The sequence below is a fragment of the Rhinoraja longicauda genome, chromosome 42 (genome assembly GCF_053455715.1).
Source record: "Rhinoraja longicauda isolate Sanriku21f chromosome 42, sRhiLon1.1, whole genome shotgun sequence".
NCBI classification, from domain to species: Eukaryota; Metazoa; Chordata; class Chondrichthyes; order Rajiformes; family Arhynchobatidae; genus Rhinoraja; species Rhinoraja longicauda.
The window spans coordinates 1,467,226-1,494,352 of record NC_135994.1 but is presented as its reverse complement, the minus strand read 5'-3'; the positions used below and the strand labels follow the sequence as shown (position 1 = coordinate 1,494,352).

General features: G+C 43.7%; 1 protein-coding gene across 4 annotated transcripts in view; it reads left to right on the top strand.

The window, feature by feature from the left end:
• lima1a (LIM domain and actin binding 1a) overlaps positions 1-27,127 on the top strand; it is an 80,890-nt gene that overhangs the window by 14,692 nt on the left and 39,071 nt on the right. For all 4 annotated transcript variants that reach the window (XM_078431249.1, XM_078431250.1, XM_078431251.1 and 1 more), the window contains exons 3-4: positions 21,880-22,013; positions 23,846-23,891. In XM_078431249.1, coding sequence (XP_078287375.1) covers positions 21,895-22,013; positions 23,846-23,891 — 165 coding nt within the window. In that variant the 5' untranslated portion in view covers positions 21,880-21,894. The remainder of the gene's footprint in view (positions 1-21,879; positions 22,014-23,845; positions 23,892-27,127) is intronic.

Sequence of the window (27,127 nt, the reverse complement as noted above, 5' to 3'; positions counted from 1 at the left end):
GCTTTTAGTTTTGCTCACGATTCCAGTTCCTTGTGTGTCTGGACATCAAATGCTTGGCTTGGTTGTATTCCGAGAACCTGAGAGGGCCTGTGAATGGGCTTTCCCCTTCTGTACTTGCCAATGGATGTTGGGGAAGGAATATGGTAAGCTTCGCTGCCATGCTTTCTCTGCTCGCTCCTTCTTCCCTTCTCTTTCTTAAAAGTTGTCTTTCTGCACTGCATACTCTGGTTGTAAATAAACCATGGACATTTGTCATGACTTCTGTTCTCTTTTACACAATGCTGCTATTGAAAAAGTAAAGGGTCCCAAATGCCTTTTTTATTATTTTAGAAACTACTTCCTCGACTTGCCCCGCCACTCTTAATGAGGTGATACCCACTGATTTCTCTGTTCTAGTGCCCCCTTAGGAGTTTATATTGCCCTTCCCTAAGGGTTCTCCATGCTAAGTTTCAACTGCTACCTATCTGCCTGTTCTTCCAGCCTGTCTCCATCTCCTTGCTATCTTTCAAACATTTTGTGACATTTCCAAGTGCTGTGTACTCTGCAAATTTGGAAACTGTACTTTTAAACTTCACATACAAATCCTCAATAAATTAAGTTAAAGAGTTAGTCCAAGTGCTGACCCTTTTAGAAACTTCATTGCATGCATTCCTCCTGTCTGAAAAATATATTTCACCGCTGTTATTTAAACAATCACTTGACTAGTTTTTTTTTCTCTATGCTGCTAAATCTCCTTTATTTCATGGGCTTCGTTCCTGATGACAAGCCTTTTTATTTTTAAGTCCATGAACTGTGTTTGCCTGATCAAAGGGTGGCAGAGTGATGCAGCTGGTAGAGCTGCTGCCTCACAGCGCGAGAGACCTGCGCTCGATCCAGACTTTGGATGATTTCTTTGTGGAGTTTGCACGTTCTTCCTGTGACCGCATGGGCTGCCTCCCAGATCCCAGAGGTGGGTTTGTAGGTTAATTCGCCTCTAAATTGCCCCAAGTGTGCAGGGAGTGGATGCTAAAGTGGGGTTGGCCTGCACTTGATGGACATTGAGTCTGTTTCAATGCTGCGCCTCTAAACAAAAATATACAAACGAAAAACTCTCTTCATCATCAAAAAAAAATACTGGATGAAGTTTAGCCTGGACCATCCATGCTGCTTTCTCCACTCAATTCACATTTACCCAAGTGACTGTTATTTCTTGCCACAACGATTAAAGTAGTGTATAGTTAGTAGATTATCCCTACACGTGGTGTAACATTTGCAGGCCTGTCCTTGGGCGCCACCCTTGAAACTACTGATTATGGTCAGGGCCTCTGCAATTTCCTCCTCCTCTTGAGAAATCTTGGATAAATCGCATTTGGACCATGTTATTTGTCTACTTTTAGTGCCACCAGCCTTTCTCTACATCCTTGATCACTTTTCAGTCCGTACAACACCTCTGTCCCTTTCGAGAATCCACTGCACATAGTGTTCTCATTTTGTACCTCTCGTGTCCTCTGCCACCATGAGTAGATCTCCTTTCGGATCTTTGCTCAGCCTTACTATTTTCCTTGCACTTATGTTTCTCGTTTGCATGCTTGTAAAATGTTTTACTTTCTTTTTATCTCTTTTCTTATTTCAGGGAGGGGGACGGCAAAAAATACTGTCTGCAATCGGGGTAGTTCCTACTTGTGTTAGCAACCTGGTATCAGATTATTCTCCTCAGTTCTACACTGTCTCTTGGTTAAACCAGGGAACTCTGGATTTAGCATTCCATGATAAAGGAGGGTATGTAATGTATCTGGACTATGGATAAAATATTTGCAGCACCATAGACCCAGGTTTGATCCTGAGTATGGACTTCAACTTTAGATAGTTCCTCTGTCCCTCTCTTCCCCTCCTCCTTCCCAGATCTCCCTCTATCTTCCTGTCTCCACCTATATCCTTCCTTTGTACCGCCCCCCTGACATCAGTCTGAAGAAGGGTCTCGACCCGAAACGTCACCCATTCCTTCTCTCCTGAGATGCTGCCTGACCTGAGTTACTCCAGCATTTTGTGAAAAAATACCTTCGATTTGTACCAGCATCTGCAGTTATTTTCTCATACTGAGTATGGGTGCTGTCTGTATGGAGTTTGTATGTTCTACATGTGATCGTGTGGTTTTCTGCCCACATTCTGAAGACGTGTGGGTTTGTAGGTTAATTGATTTCTTTTTAAATTGCCCCTGGTGTGTAGGGAGTGGATGAGATTAAGAGACATTTGGATAGGTACATGGATAGGAAAGGTTTGGAGGGATATGGGCCAAATGCAGGTGGGACTAGCGTAGATGGGGCATCTTGGTTGGCATGGGCAAGTTAGGTCAAAGGGCCTTTTCCCCTGCTTTGACTCTACATTTTGGATAGATGGTACTCTTCTCTTCCACTGTAGAAAAAACCATGGCTGCAATTTACCTGCCAACTTGATTCGCATTCTCTTCCTGCTAGTTAGCAGTCTATTGAATGACTCCTGTACAGTAAGGACATCTTTCTTAATTTTAAACCAATTTTGTCCTTGTTCGTTCCAAGACATTTTCTCTCCCTCTCCAACATTGTCGTTTTCTCCTTATCAACACTACCACTGCTCCTCCTTTCTTCCCATCCCTATCTTTCCTGAACATTGGAATGATTGGAATCCTTCTTCCAATCTTGTTTAATCTGCTTCTCTCGTTTGCATGTATGTAAACATATCTTGGTCCTTCTTGTAGTCTCTTAGTCTGGTCTTGTCTGATAACCTTTTAAATTTGTTTTGTGCTATTTATCTCTTCCAATCCTTTGCAACTTTCTGTCTGGGCACAGACTATTGTTTTAATACCAACCTGTAAAATCTGAGGGGTGGAAATACTGTTCCCAATGAATCTTTAAAATGTTTAGATAGGAACTGCTTCTGAAAGAGGGTCTCGACCCGAAATGTCACCCATTCCGTCTCTCCAGAGTTGCTGCCTGTCGTGCTGAGTTACTCCAGCTTTTTGTGTCTATCTTCAAATCGAAAGTACCTTGGAGTGCATTTTAAAATCATTTACTCATTTTAAATGATTTTAAAATGTACTCCAAGGTACTTTTGTTTTCCAGTGGGTCCTCAATTCTAAGATAAGTGTTTTGTTCTCATGATTGTTGAATATCGCACAAATATGCTTAAGAAGTGTTAGAAAATGTTAGTCAATGTATATCAGGGTGGGTGTCTGTTGAAAATTTGTTTCATTTTTAGCAAGGGTTAATATGGTTTGTAGTGCTAACCATTTATTTGATGGAAGTGCTTCAGAACTGGAAAGCCCTCACCATAAGACATTGGAAAGATTACACTTTAAAAAGCTCTTAAAACGCGTTGCCCTTGCCTTTCCTCGTTTGACACGTTTATAAAATGAGATTGTGTTTGATCCTACTGCTGACTTTCCCTCGTATTTAAAAATGGAAAAACTGTGCTGCAGTTGTATTGGGATTACTTTCACTAACTGCAATTACTCTTTTTAAAATACCCTTTTTATATGGCTCTGAAATATAATCTGTACAGCATCTACTATCAGCCATTTCATATAGAAATGATACAAAGTCCATTGGGAATTGGGTTATACTGCGACAGCCTTGAGGCATGTATTTGTAATTTTTTTTAATGAATGCAGAAGCGAGTGCATCAAAATTAACAAATTGTACCCAATATCGCTGCCTCGTTGAAGCATTTCAATCTTATGAGAATTGTATACAGATGAGTTGCAGCTGGGCTATGATGGGCCAAAGAGCCACTTTCTGTGAAATAAAATTGTTCCCAACCATGCAAAACCTAAAGAAGTTAAACAGAAACCAAGAGCAATAATAATGAGACTTGATTGAGGGTACAAAACTTGATTTATTTATTACCTAGAATGAAATATTGCTTTGTTCAGTGAACGAAGAAAGCAAAGTACTGCACTTTAAGTAGCAAGCTATTGTGCTGTGGAATTTGCTAACATGATTATGTTGTAATTCTGGCAGCCATTTTGCCATGTTTTTTGACGCAGAATATTTGAAATTGTCTTTTTTTAGGAGTTGTTTTTGTTCTCTCTGGTTTTTCTAATTCTCCTGTCCTATTTTAGTTGAACGCGTTTTAAAAGTAGCTTTCAATTGGCATGCGGTTCTCTTGACTCTTAATCTCACGCTAAGGAGCCTCATCAGTTTCCTCCAAATGCATGGCATGGCCGATGGAGCCTCTGCGTGTATACACTTGTTTTTTGGGTGCAGCTTGCTGCTCTATTCACTTTCTTTCATAGATTTGGCAACCTGTTCCTGATTCTTGGTATTGAATCTCCAAGATGGTTTTCTATGAAGATGGTATCTAAAATGATTGGGGGCACTGAATTTTCCTTTTAATGTTTCACTTGCAAAATGCAGTAAAGTTCCCCCAGATAATTTTTCTTACTCCTGTTGAGTGAGCCCTGTGAGGGGAAACTGGAGGTGTGTCAGCTTAGAGGAAAATGAATATTGATAGGTGGGCTTTTTTCTTCGGAATTGTCTCCCCTCTTGCTCGGGATTGTCGTCGTATGTATGTCTGTTCTAACATGCACTAGAGTGGGCTACTGCTCGCTTTGTTTTGTTCCCCTCTTAACTGCCACATTAATAGCACGGTGGCGCAGCGGTGGAGTTGCTGCCTTACAGCACCAGAGACCCGGGTTCTATCCTGACTAGGGGTGCCATCGGTACAGAGTTCTCCCCGTGACTGCATGGCTTTTCTCCAGGTGCTCCAGTTTCCTCCCACACTCCAAAGAAGTACAGGTTTGTCGGTTAATTGGCTTCGGTAAAATTGTAAATTGTCCCTAGTGTGTAGGTTCGTGCTAGTGTATGGGGTGATCACTGGTCAGTGTGGCCGAAGGGCCTGTTTCCGCACTGTATCTCTAAAGTCTAAACTGCACAGTCGCACGCTCCAAAATATTCTCACTTCCTCGACTTGCAATGTTGTCAAATGTATGAATAATGTGAATGTTGTTGACAGTCACAATGCTTTGTAGGGACTGTTCGCCAGCTTGCTACTTAAATGGCAGCTCTTCTTTGTGCAAGAATAGCTTCTGTTGGGGAGCTTTTAAATGTAGAATTGCTCGCTAAATTAGCAGGGTGAGGTGGATTATTGGAAAATTGGATGTGTCAGTTTGTACTTCACATGATTTGTGCGGTTGCCAGGCAGTAATGTGTTTTTGATTTGGTTTTTGTGTGCATGTTGATTTAATTTGCAAAGTTGCAATTCCTAGCAAAAAAATTGATCTACTTGTTTTGATTTATGCTTTGGGTTTGGTACACTTTTTTTACACCACTGATATCAGACATAACCTGCAGCCAGATGGCGAGGACGCTTGGGTGGTCTCGGTTTATTTCCCACTGCGATTTGGACATGAAATATTGCTCCTTAAGCCCTCAAGGATAGCTGGATTTGGCAAGTTTTTGAACGGCACAATAGGTATATGTTTTTTTTTCCTCTTCTTCCCCCCCCCCCCCCCCCCCACCACCACCCCAAAGTACTGACATAAACGGAGATGTGGTATTGTGATTGCCAACAGCCATGTGGTGGCTTGGCTGAATAGTGTAGTGTGAGAATTTGGCTGATTCATCAACCACAAACGTGGTTAGATATTCTACCTTCTCGTGCATCTTTCACCAGGGATCGTTGAATGGCTTGGGAGCAGAGCTTCTCATTCCCAAGTCCAGAGACACTTGGACATTTTATGTTGCGCCACCATTGGTCTAGTTTAAGTTGGCTAACTCGCACAACGTTTAAGAAACATTTAGACAGGTACATGGATAGGACGGGTTTAGAGGGATATGGGCCAAACGCGGGCAGGTGGGACTAGTGTAGATGGACATGTTGGCCGGTGTGTGCAAGTTAGGCCGAGAGGCCTGTTTCCCTGCTGTATGACTCTGATTCCAGGCTAGGAATTAAACCTAGGATTCAGTGCGACATTGATCTGTATTAAGCCACTCGGCCATTGTATTGCTAATTTGGATAATGGGCCTGGTATTTTCATTTTGGGTACAGGTTGTTTGGACAGTGGCCACACATGGAAAATGTATTCCTTTGCACCCTATTGTACATTTAGATTTCCTGTATAACTTCCTGAGTTTCTTTTTATTAATGAATTTCATGGGGCCATGTACAATTGCCCTCGCCAAAGTGGTGATGGTGAACACTCAAACAGCAAGTCATTCAGTGACTATTCCGACTCGTCTTCCACCCCTCTTTTTTTTTTTTTTTTGGGTCAGTTTTCCTTCCTTTGGTTTCATTTTTCCCTCCATCTCCCAAATGTTGGGTTGGGTTACCGTCCAGCAGCAGTAGCCTTGTAAAGTGGCCGAGTGTGGCTCATTATCTGAATTGCTATATTGTATGCTATATGTGCCTTCACTTTAAATCCCACTTAAATCTATCAGGTATATCTGGTGTACACGTGTTGTTTCATTCATTATGGGTACAATCACACTCGTACACACTGTAAGAATAACAGATTACACTGGTGCTGTACCCAAGTGTTTTCGGTGCCATCTTGTACCCTTCAAGTTCAAATTTGTTAAATGTTGGTCTTCACTTGGCCGTTGTCCTGGTGGCTGCACTGGGTTGGAGTTGATGGATCGACCTGGCCAGGTGATATTGTTGGTGCCCTCCGCCGCGACTGAGCTAATTTGTGAATTTATTGTCGTGTGTACAGAGATACAGTGAAATGGTTATTCTGCATGCTATCTATTAAATCGTATTATACAGGAGGACAATAAATCCTTTTCTGGAATCACAGTGATTCACTACGTTCCAGCACCATCTTGCAACTTCCGAGTCTCTGAAAAATGAGATCTTGGTCTGAGGTGATGTACAATTTCTTATTTTCTCACTTTAAACCCTGGTGACCTGGCAGCACTGGATCGATGAAATGGGGGTTGGCCTGGCCCAGCCCAGCGTGAAGACATCAGCTCCGTCCACCACTGCTCCATGCAGATGCCGCAGGCTCTGCTCCCCCGGCTGCTCTAGTGCCTCCCGCAGCTGCCCCCACCAACACCGTCACCACCGCAAACCTGCCGTCTGCCTCCTCCAGCAGGTGCCCCTCTGTTTCCATGCGCCGAGGTCACTGTGTCCCGCTTCCTGAACTGATCGCAGAGCTTCAGGGTGCTTTCCAAGCGTGTGGGAGGTGAGTTTGTGGACCTTTCACAGCCGCCAACTTTCCCCTTTAGCTTCCACCACTGCCATCATGGTTGGCGTCAACAGCCAGTTTTAATTTTGCTTTCTAGCCTTTTCTCTTGCTGGGAACAAGGCGTTTTCCAGTCACCATGCGGGTATAACGCCGAGTTAGTCAATTTTTGCTGCGAGTGCAATGATGGTGTTGTGTTCAAAGGGCAGCTCTGTGCATGAGGAGTTGGTTGCTCCATTGATTTTGGCGTTTCTCTTGCACTGTTCAAGTAGATTCAGGTTGAAGCCACCTCTGCATTCTCTTCTGTGATAATCAGCACGTTCAGACAGGTCTGAGAGCCACGAAAACAGTCCAGAGGTGCAGGTCTAGGAGCAGTCGAGCACAGCTGACGCACACTCCAATGCGTGGGATGGGCTGAGCACTAACATAGTGGTTGTTGTGTACAATAACAATTCACAAATTATGACAAGGCTCCCTAAGAAAAACATTTGACTTGTGTTGACACCTCCTGGATAGTTTTACTCAGTTTTTAGTTTGAGAGGTTAGTTTGACAGTGTGGAAACAGGCCCTTCGGCCCACCATGACCATCGATCTCTCATCTACCCTAGTTCTGATATCCCACTCTTTCATCCGCTTCCAATACACTCGGGGCACTTTACAGCAGACAATTAACCTACGAACTTGCAGGTCTTTGGGATGTGGGAGGAAACCGGAGCACCAAGAGGAAACCCACACGGTCACAGGGAGAACATGGAAAACTCCACACAGACAGCACCTGAAGTCAGGATCAAACCTAGGAGTCGGATGCTGTGAGGCAACAGCTCTACCAGCTGCGCCACCCCAATTTGAATGACTTACTCCTGCGCTCTGTGTCCTTTTGTGTAAACCAGCATCTGCAGTTTCTTGTTTCTGCTTTAATACAGGCTGACTTTTATTTTGGCTGTTTTAAAATCCAAGTCATTTGTAGTGCAGGTTACGAGCATGTAATATTTTGCTAATTAAGAGGGTGCTGCTTGGGAATTGGACTATTCTGGGCTGCTTTTGTCATTTGTTTGTTTAGATCTGGGTAAGTGATTGCACTAAATAATAATATTTTTAATTGTTGCATTACCTTAATTTGTTTTCAAATTAATGATGCCCAGAAGGAAAAGTAACCTCTTCAAATTCCTGCCCTCCCAGCTTCCAAGCTAACGTGTCCACGTTGTGGTCTTTTGGGATATTCTGTGTAGCTGTAACTCTATATTCTGAACTCTGTTTTTCTCTTTGCAGTACCTTACATAGTCATAGAGTGATACAGCGTGGAAACATGCACTTCGGCCAAACTTGCCCACACTGGCCGACATGTCCCAGCTACACTAGTCCCACCTGCCTGTGTTTGGTCCATATCCTTCCAAACCTGTCCTATCCATGTTCCTGTCTAACTGTTTCTTAAATGTTGGGATCGTCCCAGCCTCCACTACCTCCTCTGGCAGCTTGTTCCATACACCCACCACCCTTTGTGTGAAAAAGATTCTTCTCAAATCTTTTCCCCTTCATCTTAAACCTATGTCCTCTGGTCCTCGATTCACCGACTCTGGGCAAGAGACTCTGTGCACCTACCCGATCCTATTCCTCTCATTATTTCTACACATAGAAACAAAGAATTGCAGATGCTGGTTTACACAAAATGACATAAAGTGCTGGAGTAACTGTGGGTCAGGCAGCATCTCTGGAGAAAATGAATAGGTGACCCTTCAGTTGTTCTTATGTATGGGTTGATTGTACTCGTGTATGACATGATTTGACTGGATGGCATGCAAGGCAAAGTATTTCCACTGTGTCTCAATACATGTGACAATAATAAACCAATTGTGTGTGTTTTCATGATGCATGATTTCATCACTGACACCTTATTTTGCTGTAATCAGTGATGCACATTTAGTTAATGTCTCCCCAGGGCACAGCTTTTTGGAGTGGCTCAGTGTACGTGTATCCATTGGAAAACAGTTCCATCCTTGAAATGGAAATTTCAGGTTCATGTCTAGAGACTAATTTAAAAAAAAACTAACACTGCAATCAAGTGGGGACTTTTGGAACTCTATCTGGTCCGACTGAAAATATCATGAATATATATAATTTGTCATTTAATTCTTGCACGTATATTTATATTCCCATTGGCCACCACTTCATGCAGAAGCCTTCAAATAAACCATCCAGAAAACTTCTGGGTAGGTTTAATGCATAAAATGGTAGAGTTGCTGCCTTGCAGTGCCAAAGACCCAGGTTTGATCCTGACTATGGGTACTGTCTGTACAGAGTTTGTACGTTCTCCCCTGACCCGCGTGGGTTTTCTCCGGGTGCTCCGGTTTCCTCCCACGCTCCAAAGACCTACAGGTTTGGAGGTTAATTGGTTTTGGTAAAATTGTAAATTGTCCTTGGTTGTTGTGTGGGATCGTGTTAGTGTGCAGGGATTGCTGGTCGGCGCAGACTTGGTGGGCTGAAGGGCCTGTTTAGGTGCTGTATCACTAAACTAAACTTTAAAAATCTGTTTGAAACTGACTATTGCAGAACCAGTGGCAGGGTAAACTCTTGAGCTTTTCTTTGTCAAATTTGAATATTGACCAAAAAATGGCTGTCATGTTAACAGCATGTCTTTACTAAATAGCCACAAAACTCGTCTCTGGCATCTTCCCAAGCACAATTTAATTCTCTAACAAAAACCCTGACTGACTCACCTTGTATGGAATGAATGTCAATTGAGTCAATGAAATATTATATCAGGGAAGTTAAAATTATCCCTCAACTGTAAAGAAACCAAGGAACGTTCCTTGCGGGTCAACAAAAATCAATTAGATCCATAAAAAGGATGAGTACATCCTTACTGTGTGCCTTGTTGTTTACTGTTTTGTAACCCAAAAAGCTAAATTAAATTAGATTTTCATCCTCCTACTTCCAAAAGTATCTTGCACGTTAATTCCCAACTCTTGTCCTACAAAACTGTGTCATTCAATTTTTATTTATTTTTTAGAATATTGGATGGAGTGAGTAATTTTTTTTAAAATACAACAATTTCCCAGCAAAAATACAACAATCTCCCAAGCAAAAATGAATATGGGAAGTTCGAGGCACCAAACCATCTGCTGGAGGAGGTTTGGAATAAGGGCAGGTAGAACGATGGATCGTCAAATCTAACGTTAATTATTGAAGCCCAAACGTTGTTGATGTGGATTTTGTTGCAATGATGCTCATCCTATCTGCCTTTGTGTCAGGCCGTAAGACATTGGAGCAGAATTGGGCCATTCGGCCCTTCAAGACTGCTACGTCATTCAATCATGGCTGATCTATTTTTCTCTCAACCCCATTCTCCTTCCTGTAACCTTTGACACCCTCACTAATCAAGAACCTATCAATCTCTGCTTTTAAAAATACCCAATGACTTGGTCTCCACCGGTGTCTATGGCAATGAATTCCACACATTCAGCACCCTCTGGCTAAAGACATTCCTTGCTGGAAAAAGCTTCTTTAGTTGGAAAAAACCCAGTGTAACTCAGCAGGTCAGGCAGCATCTCTAGAGAACATGGATAGGTGACGTTTCGGGTCGGGACCCTTTCTGTCTGACCCGCTGAGTTACTCCAGCACTTTGTCTTTTTTGTAAACCAGAATCTGCAGTTCCTGGTGTCTACTCTCTTGTGTTTAGTTATTTGTGCAACTGAGTTTATATTGATGTACCATCATAATTAGTGCTCAGTAATCCCTTTAATCTAGCGTTCATAAAATATAAGGGACTTGCCACTTAAAGTTATTTTGGCTTCTAATTTTAACTATATGCCTATTATCTGATGTACATGGCCATCTTTATATTGCACTTTGTATAAGGTTGAAGAGTTTCCTGACGATTCGTTAATGTGATTATGTTGGCTGTGTAACCAATGACATCATTGCTGTTGGATGCCAGAGATCCCATTGAACTGACACCTGGCAGCAGCAGGAGGGATCAGAAAGTGTGGATGTTCTTGGCATAGCTGGCTAGATCTTTGTGGGAAGCTTTTTCCGGAGAATGGGTGAGTGCTGTTGCTTCAGTGAAGAGTGCAAATTCTGGACCAATTGCCGAATGTCAAACGGGGAAATCGTCAAGAGGCAGGCTGCAAACATTAAATGAGTAAAACGTTGTGCGGATAACCAAGGCAGTTTGCCTCAAAGGAAGGCCAGGACTAAGAGCAACTCTTGCAGGAAGAGACTCCTAGTCTGGGACACCAAGAGCAGACGGAAACTGCATCTCGGGCCTGAGCCTGATATCTCGTGCCTTGATGGACTTTACACGGAGCCAGCTGTGAGTGCCAGTCCTTTGTCTTTGCAAATTAGAGTTGGAATAAAGCCAAATAAACCTTTTTAATCGGTTGTCAGTGATGGCACAACGATGCCATTTATTGAGAATAAGCCAAAAAATCAATGTAGATTCTTTCACCTATACAGCATCGTTGACAAGATTGCCCATCCAAAAGGGCAAGCAGCACAAGTCGTAGTTGTACAGCATGGAAACGGGCCCAACTTGCCCATGCTGACCAACATGCCCCATCTACACTTGTCCCACCTGCCTGTGTTTGGCCCATAACCCTCTAAACCTCTCCTGACCATGTACCTCTCTACTCGGTGAACAGTGTCCCATTGATCCTGAATGTGCTCTACTTGGGCATGTTAACCATTCCCTTCAATTTCAATGCACCAACGCGGCTGTTTAAGGAGAAGATTGTATGAAGATCAAGGTATTGGACCAGGCACAAAAAAAAACAGAACTGAGTCATAAATAGAATATATGCTTTCATTTTAAAAGGAGGCATATAAATTGCCTTGCACAAACTATGCCTGAGACTCTGGGGGATATGCTACAGCAAGAGGTCAGTGAACACGTGTGCAGAGTAAAGTGTCTGACAAAGGCTTGTATAAGTGGGACTATGGGATGATTCGACTTGGGGGTGGGGGGAGGTTATCTGTCCCACATGAAGGAGGGAAGAGGAACCTTTTTTAAATTGGTTCATGTTGGAAAGATAATTGGTCAGAAATGAGTTGGATGCCACTTAACAGAAAGAGGACATGGTTAGGGGGCAGTGAGAGAATGTTCCATGGAGCTGCAATACATGCTCTTATGCCTCACCCTTCCTGTTATTCAGAGCCCCAAAGACTCCTAGGTGAAGCAATTACTTACATGTACCTCCTTTCAACTTAGTACAATGATGCAGCATCCAGTGTTCACAATGTTTTCTACTCTACGCTGGGAAAGTAGGATGGAGATTGAGTAGAATGTAACTTGCAATAAGATAGGAATGGATGGAACCCAAATGGTTTCCCTTAGCAAAACCTTTTTAGATAATAGACAATAGGTGCAGGAGTAGGCCATTCGGCCCTTCGAGCCAGCACCACCATTCAATGATCATTCTCAATCAATACCTCGTCCCTGCCTTCTCCCCATACCCCTGACTCCGCTATCCTTAAGAGCTCTATCTAGCTCTCTCTTGAATGCATTCAGAGAATTGGCCTCCACTGCCTTCTGAGGCAGAGAATTCCACAGATTCACAACTCTCTGACTGAAAAGGTTTTTCCTCATCTCCGTTCTAAATGGCCTACCCCTTATTCTTAAACTGTGGCCTCTGGTTCTGGACTCCCCCAACATTGGGAACATGTTTCCTGCCTCTAACGTGTCCAACCCCTTAATCTTGTGTTTCGATAAGATCCCCCCTCATCCTTTTAAATTCCAGTGTATACAAGCCTAGTCGCTCCAGTCTTTCAACATATGACAGTCCCGCCATTCCGGGAATTAACCTAGTAAACCTACGCTGCACGCCCTCAATAGCAAGAATATCCTTCCTCAAATTTGGAGACCAAAACTGCACACAGTACTCCAGGTGCGGTCTCACTAGGGCCCTGTACAACTGCAGAAGGACCTCTTTGCTCCTATACTCGACTCCTCTTGTTATGAAGGCCAACATTCCATTGGCTTTCTTCACTGCCTGCTGTACCTGCATGCTTCCTTTCAGTGACTGATGCACTAGGACACCCAGATCTCAGTCTGAAGAAGGGTCTCGACCCGAAACGTCACCCATTCCTTCTCTCCTGAGATGCTGCCTGACCTGCTGAGTTACTCCAGCATTTTGTGAATAAATCGATTTGTACCAGCATCTGAAGTTATTTTTTTATACACCCATATCTCGTTGTACGTCCCCTTTTCCTAACTTGACACCATTCAGATAATAATCTGCCTTCCTATTCTTACCACCAAAGTGGATAACCTCACACTTACCCACATTAAATTGCATCTGCCATACATCCGCCCACTCACACAACCTGTCCAAGTCACCCTGCAACCTCATAGCATCTTCCTCACTGTTCATACTACCACCCAGCTTTGTATCATCTGCAAATTTGCTAATGGTACTTTTAATCCCTTCATCCAAGTCATGAATGTATATTGTAAATAGCTGCGGTCCCAGCACCGAGCCTTGCGGTACCCCACTAGTTACTGCCTGCCATTCTGAAAGGGAACCATTTATCCCCACTCTTTGCTTTCTGTCTGCCAACCAATTTTCTATCCATGTCAGTACCCTACCCCCAATACCATGTGCTCTAATTTTGCCCACTAATCTCCTATGTGGGACCTTGTCGAAGGCTTTCTGAAAGTTGAGGTACACCACATCCACCGGCTCTCCCCTGTCAATTTTCCTAGTTACATCCTCAAAAAATTCCAGAAGATTAGTCGAGCATAATTTCCCCTTCGTAAATCCATGTTGACTTGGAACGATCCTGTTTTGTCTTTTATAATTAACTCCAGCATCTTCCCCACCACTGATGTCAGACTAACTGGTCTATAATTTCTCGTTTTCTCTCTTCCCTCCTTTCTTAAAAAGTGGGATAACATTAGCTACCCTCCAATCCACAGGAACTGATCCTGAATCTATAGAACATTGGAAAATGATTACCAATGCGTCCACAATTTTTATGTGAGGAAAGCAAATGGAATTGAGAAATTGTCAAAGGTAAATGTAGTCCGAGGCTGCATCTGCTGAGTTGGACTGGGTGACTGAATGGGGAAAGAAAGGACAAGATGACTGTCACTCTGATGGAAGGAGGAAGCAAAGGTGTGATTCGGGTAAAGAAATCTGAAACTCTCATGACAATGCAATATAAATTTAGTGGGATGTGATGATGGTGGGTCTGAGGAAGTGTGCTTGAAGGAAGATGAAATTACTTTAGTGGAACAAGAAGATGTTGAAGCATCATCTGGGGCATTCCTTTGCAGTGGAGATGAGCACATGTGGCAGCAGCACTTCCAGTTTATATTTAGAGATACAGCGCGGAAACAGGCCCTTCGGCCCACCGAGTCCGCGCCGCACTGTGATCCCCACACATTAACACTATCCTACACACACTAGGGACAATTTTTACATTTACCCAGTCAATTAACCTACATACCTGTACGTCTTTGGAGTGTGGGAGGAAACCGAAGATCTCGGAGAAAACCCACGCAGGTCACGGGGAGAATGTACAAACTCCGTACAGACGGCGCCCGTAGTCAGGATCGAACCTGGGTCTCCGGCGCTGCATTCGCTGTAAGGCAGCAACTCTACCGCTGCGCCACCGTGCCGCCCACACTGGCGCAGATCCTGACCTCAGGTGATGTCTGTGTGGAGTTTGGATTTTCTCTCTGTGATGGCGAGGGATTTCTCCGGGCGCTCCGGTTTCTTCCCACGTCCCAAAGACTTGCGGGTTTGTAGGTTAATTGGCCCTTTGTAAATTGCTCCCAGTGTGTAGGGAGCAGATGCGAAAGTAGGATAACGCACAGCTAGTGTGAACGTGTGATAGGTGGTTGGTGTGGACTTGGAGTGCAGTGAGGCCTGTTTCCATGCTGTATCCCTGTCTAAACTAAACTTCACGCTGAATGAAATAGGTGCTGTTGCTGTTATGTGGGAAAAGGAGCAAACAAATTGTATGCACAGCAAGTTCCAGCTTGCTGCAATGTGGTGAATGACTAGATAACCTTTTCAGAAATGTTGATCAATGCAATGATATCCAGTATGCCAGGATGGTTCCTCTACTGCTCAGTTAGTGGTCTGACATCATCCACGCCTACCTCAATTTGCAGGCCAGTAATCCTACTGTCCCTTCTGAAAGGCAAATATACAGCCATTGGGGTACAAGCTGTCTTTTTGTGCTGGAGTCTGTGCATTGCAGTTGAACGTACAACCTCCTTATTCCCTGACAGCATAGCTGACGCCTGAGAGAATCTGTGCATTGTTAGGATTGGGTATATGTGTAGTGGAGGGGAGGTGGTCTTACTACAGTTGGGGGGAATGCTTTGATGTCTATTATGAATGGAATCTGGAAGAGTATCGACTCCCAAAATGTGTAGGAAGGAACTGCAGATGCTGGTTTAAACCAAAGATAGACACAAAATGCTGGAGTAACTCAGCAGGACAGGCAGCATCTCCAGAGAAGGAATGGGTGACGTTTCGGGTCCAGTCTGAAGAAGTGTCTCAACCCGAAACGCCACCCGTTCCTTCTCTCCAGAGATGCTGCCTGTCCTGCTGAGTTATTCCAGCATTTTGTGTCTATCTTTGGTTTAAACCAGCATCTGCAGTTTCTTCCTACACATTTTGGGAGTTGATACTTGGAACAAGTACTGCTCCTGAGGTAATCACCTGTCGGCAGGGGTGTGAGTTGGTACAAACTCAGCCCAATTATAAACTCAACACACCGGCGAATTGTTCACTTTTTATTGACGCACCTTAAAATCTTTTGGAAGTTTACCCATTTGACACTTTTTTCCCACTGGTGCTTAATGGACACATAAGAACTGTTAAAATATATATTTTAAACTGTTCTCTCATGGACAGGACTACTGCTTCTGACTCATTAAGTATTGAGCATGCTGAAAGAAAGATGCTTGTTACCTGTTGCATCAATGGACTTGCTCCACAAATAAAAGGATCCTATTTAAATGACGCACGGCAAAAACATGAAGCTTGGTCAGTTTTTTGATGTTTTTTTGTTTTGATGGAAAGTTCACGTAATATTTTCTTTGCCATGGTAGTGACCTGCACAAGAATGCCATTACATCAGTGACAGTAATGTGCTGCTCTATTGAAGCAAAAGACCAGTGAACCTGAATACCTTTCCATGCTGTTATTTGACGTGAGATTTAACTTGTCAGTGTTTCTGCCATTTTTTAAAAACATTTGAATCGATTGCAAATTGTGTAAGCTGCTACTACACAGGCCGTTTTTTTGTTTGACACTCCTCAAAGGGAGGAAGAGACTTTGTACCTTGGAATTATATCACCAGTAAATAATGCAGCAGGGTGTGAGCACTGAAACCATATCCCGTGCTATCTCTATCTGTTACTGTCAACATGCATTTAATTATTGTATGATCCTTTTTCATTTTAACCCTGGACTGGAATGGTGGTTGTTCCACAAGGTGGCAGTAGCACTGTGGGACAAGTTTTCTTCAACTTGCAAGTTCCGACTAACCTTTTATACTTAAGATTTGGTTTGGTTTAGTTTAGAGATACAGTGTGGAAACAGGTCCTTCGGCCCACCAAGTCCACACTGACCAGCGATCCCTGCCACCTGCTCTCTGGACCCCATCCCCTCCAGCTTTGTCAAGGCCTGCCTTCCTGCTCTCTCTCCACTTATCACTGCAACAATAAACTCCTCCCTGTCCACTGGCATCGTCCCGCCATCCCTCAAAATCGCTGCTGTCACCCCCATTCTGAAAAAACCTGGTCTCAACCCTGACACCCCAAACAACTTCAGACCAATCTCCAACCTACCCTTTCTGTCCAAAGTTTTGGAACGTGCTGTAGCTTCCCAACTCAAATACCACCTCTCTACCAATAACCTGTATGAAACTTTCCAATCCGGATTCCGCTCCAACCACTGTACTGAAACTGCGCTCCTCAAAATCACAAACTACCTTTTCCTCTCCTCCGACGCTGGCAACCTCAACATCCTCATCCAACTTGACCTCAGCGCCGCCTTTGACACCATAAATCACTCCATTCTCCTCACCCGACTTGAAACCTCCTTTAACATCACCGGCACAGCCCTATCCTGGTTCAAATCTTACCTCTCTGACAGGCACCAGTTCATCTCCATTAACAACTGTAAATCCCCCACCGCTCCCCTCCCCCAAGGTGTCCCCCAAGGCTCAGTCCTTGGCCCCCTCCTCTTCATCCTCTACCTGTTCCCCCTTGGTCAATTAATCCGCCGTCATGGTCTCAACTTCCACTGCTTCGCCGATGATATCCAGCTCCTCATCTCCACCAAGTCAATCTCCACCACCACACACTCTACACTGACAAACTGCATCACTGAAATAAAATCTTGACTTCAATCAAATTTCCTCAAACTCAACTGCAACAAATCTGAAATCATCATCATTGGTCCAAAAACGCTCACCAAATCCACCCAAAACTTCATCCTCAATATTGATGGTCTCCCAGTATCCACCTCCCCTCACATCCGGAATCTTGGAATCATCTTTGATGAAACCCTCTCCTTCGACAAACATATCAAACACATCACAAAGACAGCCTTCTTCCACCTCAAAAACATTGCCCGTCTCCGTCCATGCCTCTCCTCCACAGCTGCAAAAACCCTCATCCACGCCTTCATCACCTCCCGTCTGGACTACTGCAACAGCCTCCTCTATGGCGCACCCTCAAAAATCATCAGTAAACTTCAATACATTCAAAACTCCGCTGCCCGTCTACTCACCCACACCCCGATCCGTGACCATATCACCCCCGTCCTTTACAAACTCCACTGGCTCCCCATCCCCCAGAGAATCCAGTACAAAATCCTCCTCATGACCTACAAAGCCCTCCATAACCTGGCCCCATCCTACCTGACCGACCTCCTCCACAGGCACACTCCCACCTGCACCCTCCGCTCTGCTGCTGCCAATCTCCTATCCCCCCACATCCGGACCAAACTCAGATCCTGGGGGGACAGGGCTTTCTCCATCGCTGCTCCCACCCTATGGAACTCACTACCCCAAACCGTCAGAGACTCCTCCATACTCACCACATTCAAAACATCACTGAAGTCTCACCTGTTCAGTACTGCCTTCAACCACTGAAGGTCACCTCACCTTCTGTCTCCTTTCTCTGTTCGTTTACTTATTTATCTATTTATTCACTTCCCTCTGTTCTCTAAATCCCTGTAAAGCGTCTTTGAGCATATGAAAAGCGCTATATAAATGTAATGCATTATTATTATTATTATTATTAACACTGTCCGATACACACAAGGGACAATTTACACATACCAAGCCAATTAACCTACAAACCTGGATGCCTTTAGAATGTGGGAGGAAAGCGAAGATCTCTGAGAAGTCACGGGGAGAACGTACAAACTCTACAGACAGTACCTGTAGTCGGGATCGAGCCCGTGTCTCTGGCGCTGCAAGCGCTGTAAGGCAGCAACTCCATGTACAAAAACTTGTACAAAAAAAGTCAGGAGTTGATGCTATTGAATAAAACCCGAACCACATGAGAATTTGCTTTTAGCCAACCTTATTTAATCTATTTTACTATTCCTGCAATCGTCTTTCTCTGTTTGATTGACTGCCAATATTGCATGGACTTTCTCAATAGCTTTTTGTTTTACAGATAAGACTCAAAATAAAATCTCTGGCCTATCCAACAAGGATAATGAAAGGCTCAGATAAAATTGAAAGGATGTTTCCGGTATTGGAAGTCTAGAACCAGAGAGCACAGCCTCGGAATAAAAGGACGTACCTTTAGAGTGGGGATGAGGAGGGATTTATTTTGCAAGAGGGTGATGAATCTGGAATTCATTGCCACAGATGACGGTGGAGGCCAAGACATTTGGGTATTTTTAAAGCGGTGATCAATAGGTTCTTCATTGGGGTGTTAAAGGTCACAGAGAAGGCAGGAGAATGGGGTTGAAAAGGCAAAATAGATCTGCCATGGTGGAACAGACTTGATGGGCCAAATGGCCTAATGCTGCTTCCATGTCTTATGGGAGAGAGGGCTGTGGGAATCTATTGTGGAGGCTATGATTATTTTACTTGGAGCCATCTTTCTATGGCACCATATATGGCTCCATCACAAATCCTGCTTCTCTTTGCGAATATGGTGCAAGGAAGATGAATGTTTGCAACAAAGGAAAGTGAATCTGGCAAGGATTTCATTCTAGGTTTGGGCTGTGATCTGTGATGGTACAAACCCATTTCAATATGCAGCTCGGTTGATTTTTCTTTTTGGGAATTAAATATAGGCTCACCTGTAGCAATGCCTAAACTGCTTGCATCTGTGATGTCCTTTTGATTGCTAATGTTTGCCCCAGCAAGTATTTGGTGTGGTAGTGACATTCCTCCTGATGCAATCGTGGAGTTCAGTGCGCAGAAACGAGGCCATTCAGCTCCTGTGCTAGCTCATCAAAGAAAGGCAGTCTGGCTTTTACAAGTCACCTTTTGCAGGCTCCAGGCCACCTGTGCAAACTCTACGGCCATCAAAGTACTTTTTAAATTGCAATTATTAATCTTTCAAAAGCCCTTAAACTGCTTCAATGGTCTTGAGCCGATTATTTGTGTCAGTTCTTATGTGGGCCACGGCACAGACACCTGGTCACCAGTTTGGTTGCAGCCAAAGGGCCGAGCTGGCCATTTTAGTGGGTTGTGGCAGTGGGCAGCTGGGGGCTCCACCCAGGCTGACTGCCTGCCCTTCCTTTGGACTAGTCCGTGCCTGGGCATCCCTGGAGAGGGAGCATGTGTTGTCCGCAGGTACCTTGGGCACTTTCTGGGACCACGGGGGGGGGGGGTTAATACTGCTGAGATTGAAGTAAAAACGTGTTTGTTTGATACCTGTATGTACTGTATATTCCACAAGTTAAATAAATATCTCAGTAGTGTTTTCACTGTCATTTTTGTACTTGTAAATAAACTTAATTGTTAAAAGAATAGCTTCCCAATTGTTTGGCAGAATTTTAATCCAATGGGTGGATGAACTATTCAAACCATACAGGTTTCAATTTGTGTAGGAATGAGCTGCAGATGCTGGTTTACACCGAAGGTAGACACAAAATGCTGGAGTAACTCAGCGGGTCAGGCAGCATCTCAGGAGAAAAGGAATCTGACGTTTCGTGTCAGAAGACCCTTCTTCGGACGTGAAGAATTTATGAAGACACGAAGAATGAAGTTTTAATTTATTCTGCACTAGTATGGCCGATTAGGATGGCAGCTTAAAATGTGGATATCTTCACGTTCAATGTCCAAAGTGTTTTCGCTCCTTTTGTGTGCAGCCTGGACTATTCTGTTAAGGGACGCCATGCACTTTCAGTGTAGGAAGTAGCAAAGATACATGTTGTGAACCTTCAGCCCGAGGGTCAAATAATGGGGTGGTCTTTGTAACTGTGTGAACGTTGTATAACTTCAGATACGGCATGTCCGAGCTTGGCACTTTTTTTTTAAAGATTAGAGATGGGCGAAACATTGCCCAAGCAATAAAAAAAACGTGTTTAGTTTTGCACTGAGTAAGTAGACCAAGCTGACTGAGTTCAGTTCAAGCATTTATTAGTCACCCACCTTTTCGTCTGGTTACAAATACATCAAATCTCATTTTGTTTTGCACAGTAATTTGTAAGAATTAACAGCAATCCCAATTGAATCCTTTGTTGTGTGAACTAAATGAGAGAGCAATTTGCTTCATGTGGTTTACTGCCAGAGTATCAACGTTAAAATTTGCAAATATGATCCCAGTAAATGAGTGTACTCCACACCTAAAGAATGTTTCCGATTTCTGTGAAGGAATTTGCTTAACTCGTGCTGTGCTGAACCTGTAGGTGGTTTGGATCCATTTGTTGAATAGTTTCTTTTGTGGCTAACCTTATTTCCCATTAATTTACCTGACTCTTCCAACCCACACCCATCTCCAACAAAACTCCTTTTTGCATTTGCCTGTGGCGTACAACGTCAGATTAGAGGCATGCATCTGACCAATATAAACTCTGCATTGCCTTTACATGCTGTGACATTAACACACTGGTACTAGTGTCTTGAACACAGTGCTGGAGTCACCTAGTGGGTCAGGCAGCATCTATGGAGGACATGAATGGGTGAAGTTTTGGGTTGGGACCCTTCTTCAGATTTGATTTGACTAGATAGCATGCAAACCAAGCTGTTTGCTGTATCTCAGTACATCTACATTTCATGCTGCCTCGGTAAAGCAGCCAACATAATCATAGACTGGTCCCATCCCGTTCATAAGGAATGGATAAGGAAGTGGGATAAATAGAACTAGTGTGGACGGCTAATTGACGGTCGACATGGATTCGATGGGCCGAAGGTCCTGTTTCCATGCTGCATCGCTAAACTAAACTGCAGTAAAATAATAGTGTGGGAAACTTGCGTTTAGTAATTGTAGCAATGGTCTACGGTTTGAAAATGCCAACTTCCATTAGAATCAATGGAAGGAATCTGCTAAAGTTGAGCGTTGCATTGTTTGCCATCAATGAGCCATTTGTTCATGGGATAATATACTTGGAGTTGCATGGAGGCTTTTAAATTGTCAACAAGGAACCAATGACCCCTCAACGCCTTTTTTAATTCTCGCATCTTTAGCTGAGTAACATGTTATAATTGCTTGCTATTGGTGTCGCTAATTTGCAAGTGATAACTTTTCTCCTGTCAGCTTGTTTTAGTGTCAAAGTGGTATACCCACACTTTTTTTTCTTCTTTTTACACAGGCAAGATTAGAGGACATGGAGCGATCACCGTTCACCAGAGGGCAGTGGGCTTCTCAGTCACTGCGGGTTACTGCCAAAGAGCTGTCCATAGTCAATAAAAGAGGATCCGCCGCGCTCAGGGAGCGCTTTTCAAAGTAAGTCGTTCCACAATCTCTGCATGAAATGAAGTGGCTTTCTCAGTGTATGAAACATTGGCTGTGCCTGTTCTTGCTGCATCCCTTGTTGCCCTGGAAGAGTGATTTGGGCGGCATAGTGGCACAACTGGCGGAGTTGCTGCCTCAAAGCGCCAGACACCTGCGTTCGATCCTGACCCTGGGTGCTGTCTGTGCAGAGTTTGCACTTTCTCCCTCTGACTGCATGCATTTCCTCAGGGTGCTTCAGCTTCCACCCACATTCCAAAGGCGTGGGGGTTTGTAGGTTAATTGGCCTTCTGAGTTGACCCTAGTGTGTAGGAAGTGGAATAAGGTAGGACTGGTGTAAACGGGTGATCGATGGTCGGCGTGGACTCGATGGGCCGAAGAGCCTGTTTCCATGCCCTATCTCTCAACTAAATATGAGCCATTGATTGAGGAGTACTATTGTCGCAGTGAATTGGGTGCAACAGATCAAACCCAAATCCACGAAGTTGAGACTGTCCCTACAATTTGGCACAAAAGTGTCATCTGTGAGCATGGTTAATGTTGCTGGAAAAGTTGGGCTGTTCTCTGATGGATGTGTTGGGGGGAGGGGGCAGTGGTCTGTGTAGGAGACCGTTTCCTTTCAGGCTGACAGAGTACAGGGAGTGGGTTATGTACCAGTAGCATTCCTCATCCTGACGAGCACAATATTGCACGCAATCATCAAAAGAGCAATTGTCTGCTTTTTGCAAACTCATGGTGCTTATTTTTGACATGAGTATGAGTGTGTATGCAACATGTAAAGAGACATTGAAAGAGACAACTATTCCCAACAAAATTCCTGTAGTAAATCTGTAAAGCAGATTGTGTTGGAAGGAATGGCAGATGCTGGTTTAAACCGAAGATAGACACAAAATGCTGAGTGACTCAGCGGGACAGGCAGCATCTCTGGAGAGAAGGAATGAGTGACATTTTGGGTCGAGACCCTCCTTCAGGCTGAGAGTGGGGGGGAAAGGGAAACGAGCAGATTGTGTTGGCAGACTTGGATGTGTGAATCCAAGACTGCACTGGGTTTCTAAAACAGTTGGTGGTCTTCGACTGTCCTTTATCATCTCAACTGGAAACGTTGCCTACCCATCTCCTCCAGAGATGCTGTCGGACATGTCGAGTTACTCCAGCACTTTGTGCTTTGCACAATTTTCCAGCATCTGCAGTTCTTTGTGTCTCCTCTTTTTATCCTTTTGGTGTCCATTTTTTTTTTCCCCCTTCTCTCCACTCCTGGAGACATTGGTTCTCCAGCAACGGCTGACCATTTGCACAATGCCTGAATGCTGCTTGCTCACATTTGCCCCACGGTGCTAACAATTGGACTGTGCCAAGTACTGTCTCCTTGTTTCAGCACGGCTATTTTCCAGCACGTGTCCCATGGATAGGTCACGATACCCAATTGGTAACTTTTCTCCCAACCATGTCTTTCCCTTCTCCGCACTCTGCCACAACCAGGCTGGTGCAAACTGAGGATTGATCCATTTTATCCTTGCTTTGGCGATGACTTTGCTTCCCAAAGCACATTACGTTAGTTACTGAAATGTTCATCAGTCATAGGAGCAGAATTAGGCCATTCAGCCCATCGAGTTTATTCCACCATTCAATCACAGCTGATCTATCTTTCCCTCTCAACCCCATTCTCCTGCCTTCTCCCCATAACCCCTAGCACCCTTACTAATCAATAATCCAGGCATCATTCTGGTAAGCAACTTCTGCACCTTTTCCAAAGGGACAAATAACATTGTCGATGTTCTTCTTTGACTTGCCCCTTGGTAATCCCAGTCTTCCCACTCTCTCATCAGGTATCAGAAAGCAGCAGAGGAAGCAAACAGCGACCGAAGAAAGTTGGTAGGTGTTAATCTTCAAGTTGCTCTTCTTGGTGCTTTCTATTTCGTGTGTGTTAAGAGTGCAGAGTGAAGGATCTGCTGTGTTTTGCTGATGAAAAATAAACTGGGCTGGAGTATATTGGTTTTCGGTGTAGAAGCATGGAATGCAAGATGCCTGAAATGAGTGTCCTGTTCTGTTCAGCACAAAATGCTGCCCCTGTTAAAATCCTGCAAGAGGCTGGGTCCTGGGAAGAATGGAGTTAATTTTCAAAAATATTGGAGACTGTAGAATGGATCACATTAGATTTTTTTCCATTAGGAAATGCTTACACATGCAGAGGGTGGAAGAAATTTGAACAGGTCTTCAACAAATATAATTCAATGCAAGGTCACTTGTTAATTTTGAATAAATGATAGATTTGGCTTAACCAAAGATGTTGAGGGAAAGTTGGAGAAGGATCCATCGTGATCTCTCAATGACAGATTATGCTCGAGGGGCTGAAGTCTGCTGACTTCTGAAGTTTGCTTCCCATAAACGATGAACTCGAGTTAAGCATGATGTTTACCAAAAGTCATCTTTTTCCCAAAGCAAAGCCACTTGGCCAGTGTGTGATGAGATGGGGAACTGTAGATGAGGCAAGGATCAAAGATTTTGAGAATGAAAATGATGGGGTATAATTGGCCCAGAGGAGAAACAATTGTTGACTGTTATTAATTTGTGGATTTTAAGATTAGAAAATCTTCGTGTGAAAGAACAGAGTTTTTCAAAAAAGAAATCTGGCTTTTGGGAATTGGCACCGTTCATTAAATGACTTCAATTTTAAGGGCTCAACACCAATTTTTAACTAAATTTGGAAAATAAAGACGATTTTTGATCGGTCAAACTCCATTTACCAGATGCCACTACAAAGGCTTGCAAAATTAATCCAAGTAATATTTGCGGAAATCTATATTCTGAATTCACTATCTTTCCCTTTACTTGAGTTTGTCTTAACTGTATTTATGTATGTGCAAGAAGAACTGCAGATGCTGGTTTAAACCGAAGATGGACACAAAAAGCTGGAGTAACTCAGCGGGACAGGCAGCATCTCTGGAGAGAAGGAATGGGTGATGTTTCGGGTCGAGTCTGAAGAAGGATATCGACCCGAAACGTCACCCATTCCTTTTCTCCAGAGATGCTGCCTGTCCCGCTGAGTTACTCCAGCTTTTTGTGTCTATCCTCTTGTATTTATGTATGGTCTATCTGATCTGTTTGGATAGCATGCAAAACAAAACTGCAACTTGATAAAATGACAATAATAAACCTAAACCTAATTTGGTTCCTTTTTAGAGCAGATATTTCCCGTTGCATTCTAGATTGTGGCTGTTACTCTTCTCAAGGTTAAATGCCCATTTGAATTTGAAGAGTTAAAATTGTGAGTTGGGCCTCAATCCCAGTTTATCCAATAATCCCTTTTAATTCCTACAGGCTTTATCTAGCTATTTCTCTGCGGTAGGGTAAGACGTGGACTGTTAAACACTTGGTGTTGATAATGAATTGCAAGCAGGTACAGTTCTTATCAGTTCTTTTTGGTTCTTTTTGAAGGTCGTTTATCTTGTTTGAAGATTGAGTATCCCATTTTTGTTAGTAATAGCAGCATTTGCTGAGACTTTCATTGTTTTAATACAGCAGGCACAGTTTTGTGCAATTTTTAAAAAAAAATCTTGCTTGAACTGTTTCCTTCTGAAACCTGATCTGTTTAAGACTTTAGAATTGGAAATCGGCAAGCAAATTTGGGCTGTAATGTGCAAATTAATTATTGTGGTAAGGGCATTGGGGTTTACCGTGTATTTTAACTCAACTTTTTTTAACCTAGTTTGAAGTCTGAGTACCTCGGATCCAAGGTGGGCCAATAGTACAGGCTCAGGTCAGCAGTAATATACAGTAATTGAGAAGTGGATTGGACTTAATGGGGTGCAAAGATGCCCTCTTCCCACGACCCTGTATGCGCCAGTTATATTTTCCCGCCTTTTGAGGACTAAATCACCTATTGCCTTTCCTTCATCTCAAGCTACTAATGTAAATTTTAATTGTAGCTGAATCAATGTCGCTATGAGATGTTGGTGTAGGCAAGGAGATGCTGCAAAGGTTCTCAACAAGGCCCTGGAAAATGTGAGCCTCTTTTTGTATCTCCCAGAGCCACCTTTCGGTGATGAATAAATTTGCCATTGCCGTGAATGCACCAGCTTTTGGTCATTTTTTGGAAAAGGATTTTGAAGGCCGTGACCTCAGACCTGGCTCAAAATGGGTAGCTTTTCGGGCAGCAATGGTCCATGCATTTCTAAGTCTTGTGAGACTTGGACCATCCTTAACAAGCATCTTGAAGCACTGAAGAAATACCATCAATAGTGTTTCTGCAAAATCCTTCAAATTCGCCGGGAGAGTAACCAATGTTGGTGTCGTCTTCCCAGGCCTCCATCACCAGCACTGCGGCCCTAGTCACTCAGTCAGCTGTTGGACAGTCCATGTTTGCATAAACCACCAATTGCTGGAGGAACAGTGGCTCACACAGCATCTGTGGAGAGAATGGACAAGTGACATTTTGGGTTGAGACTTGTCTTCAGAATGAAGAAGGATCCCGACCTGAAATGCCACCCATTCATTTCTCTCCACAGATGCTGCCTGGCCTGCTGAGTTCCGCCAGCACTTTGATTTGCTCAAAATTCCAGCATCTGTACTTTCTTGAGTCTCCATGCTGTTTGCATACGCAAGGCCAAGGAAACGTACTCTGAGCTGTCATGGGGGAGAGGTTATCAGGCAGACACAGCAAAAGACTGCGGTGCTTAAAGCCTCCAAGGTGAAATATTCCCACTGGCATCTGCTGATCTCTTGCTGGCAATGGCTCAAAATGGAGAAGGAGCATTGGGGATGGTATTGAAATTCTAGCAGCCGTGCATGGGAGCACACAGAAGCCCTCTGCAAATTGTGGACAGAATGCCCCACACCACGACGTACCCACCCACCCCATCGGACATCACCTGCCCCATCTGTACAGTTGAGTTTAGTTTCTCGTCACGAGTACTGAGGTACAGTGAAAAGCGTTTATTGCGTGCTGATCAGTCAGCGGAAAGACAATACATGATTACAATCAGGCCATTCATAGTACACATACATGATAAAGGGAATAACGTGAATAACATTTTGTGTAAGTTAAAGTCCTATCAAAGATAGTCCGAGGGCCTCCAATGAAGTAGTTGGTAGTGGAGTGCGTAGTACAC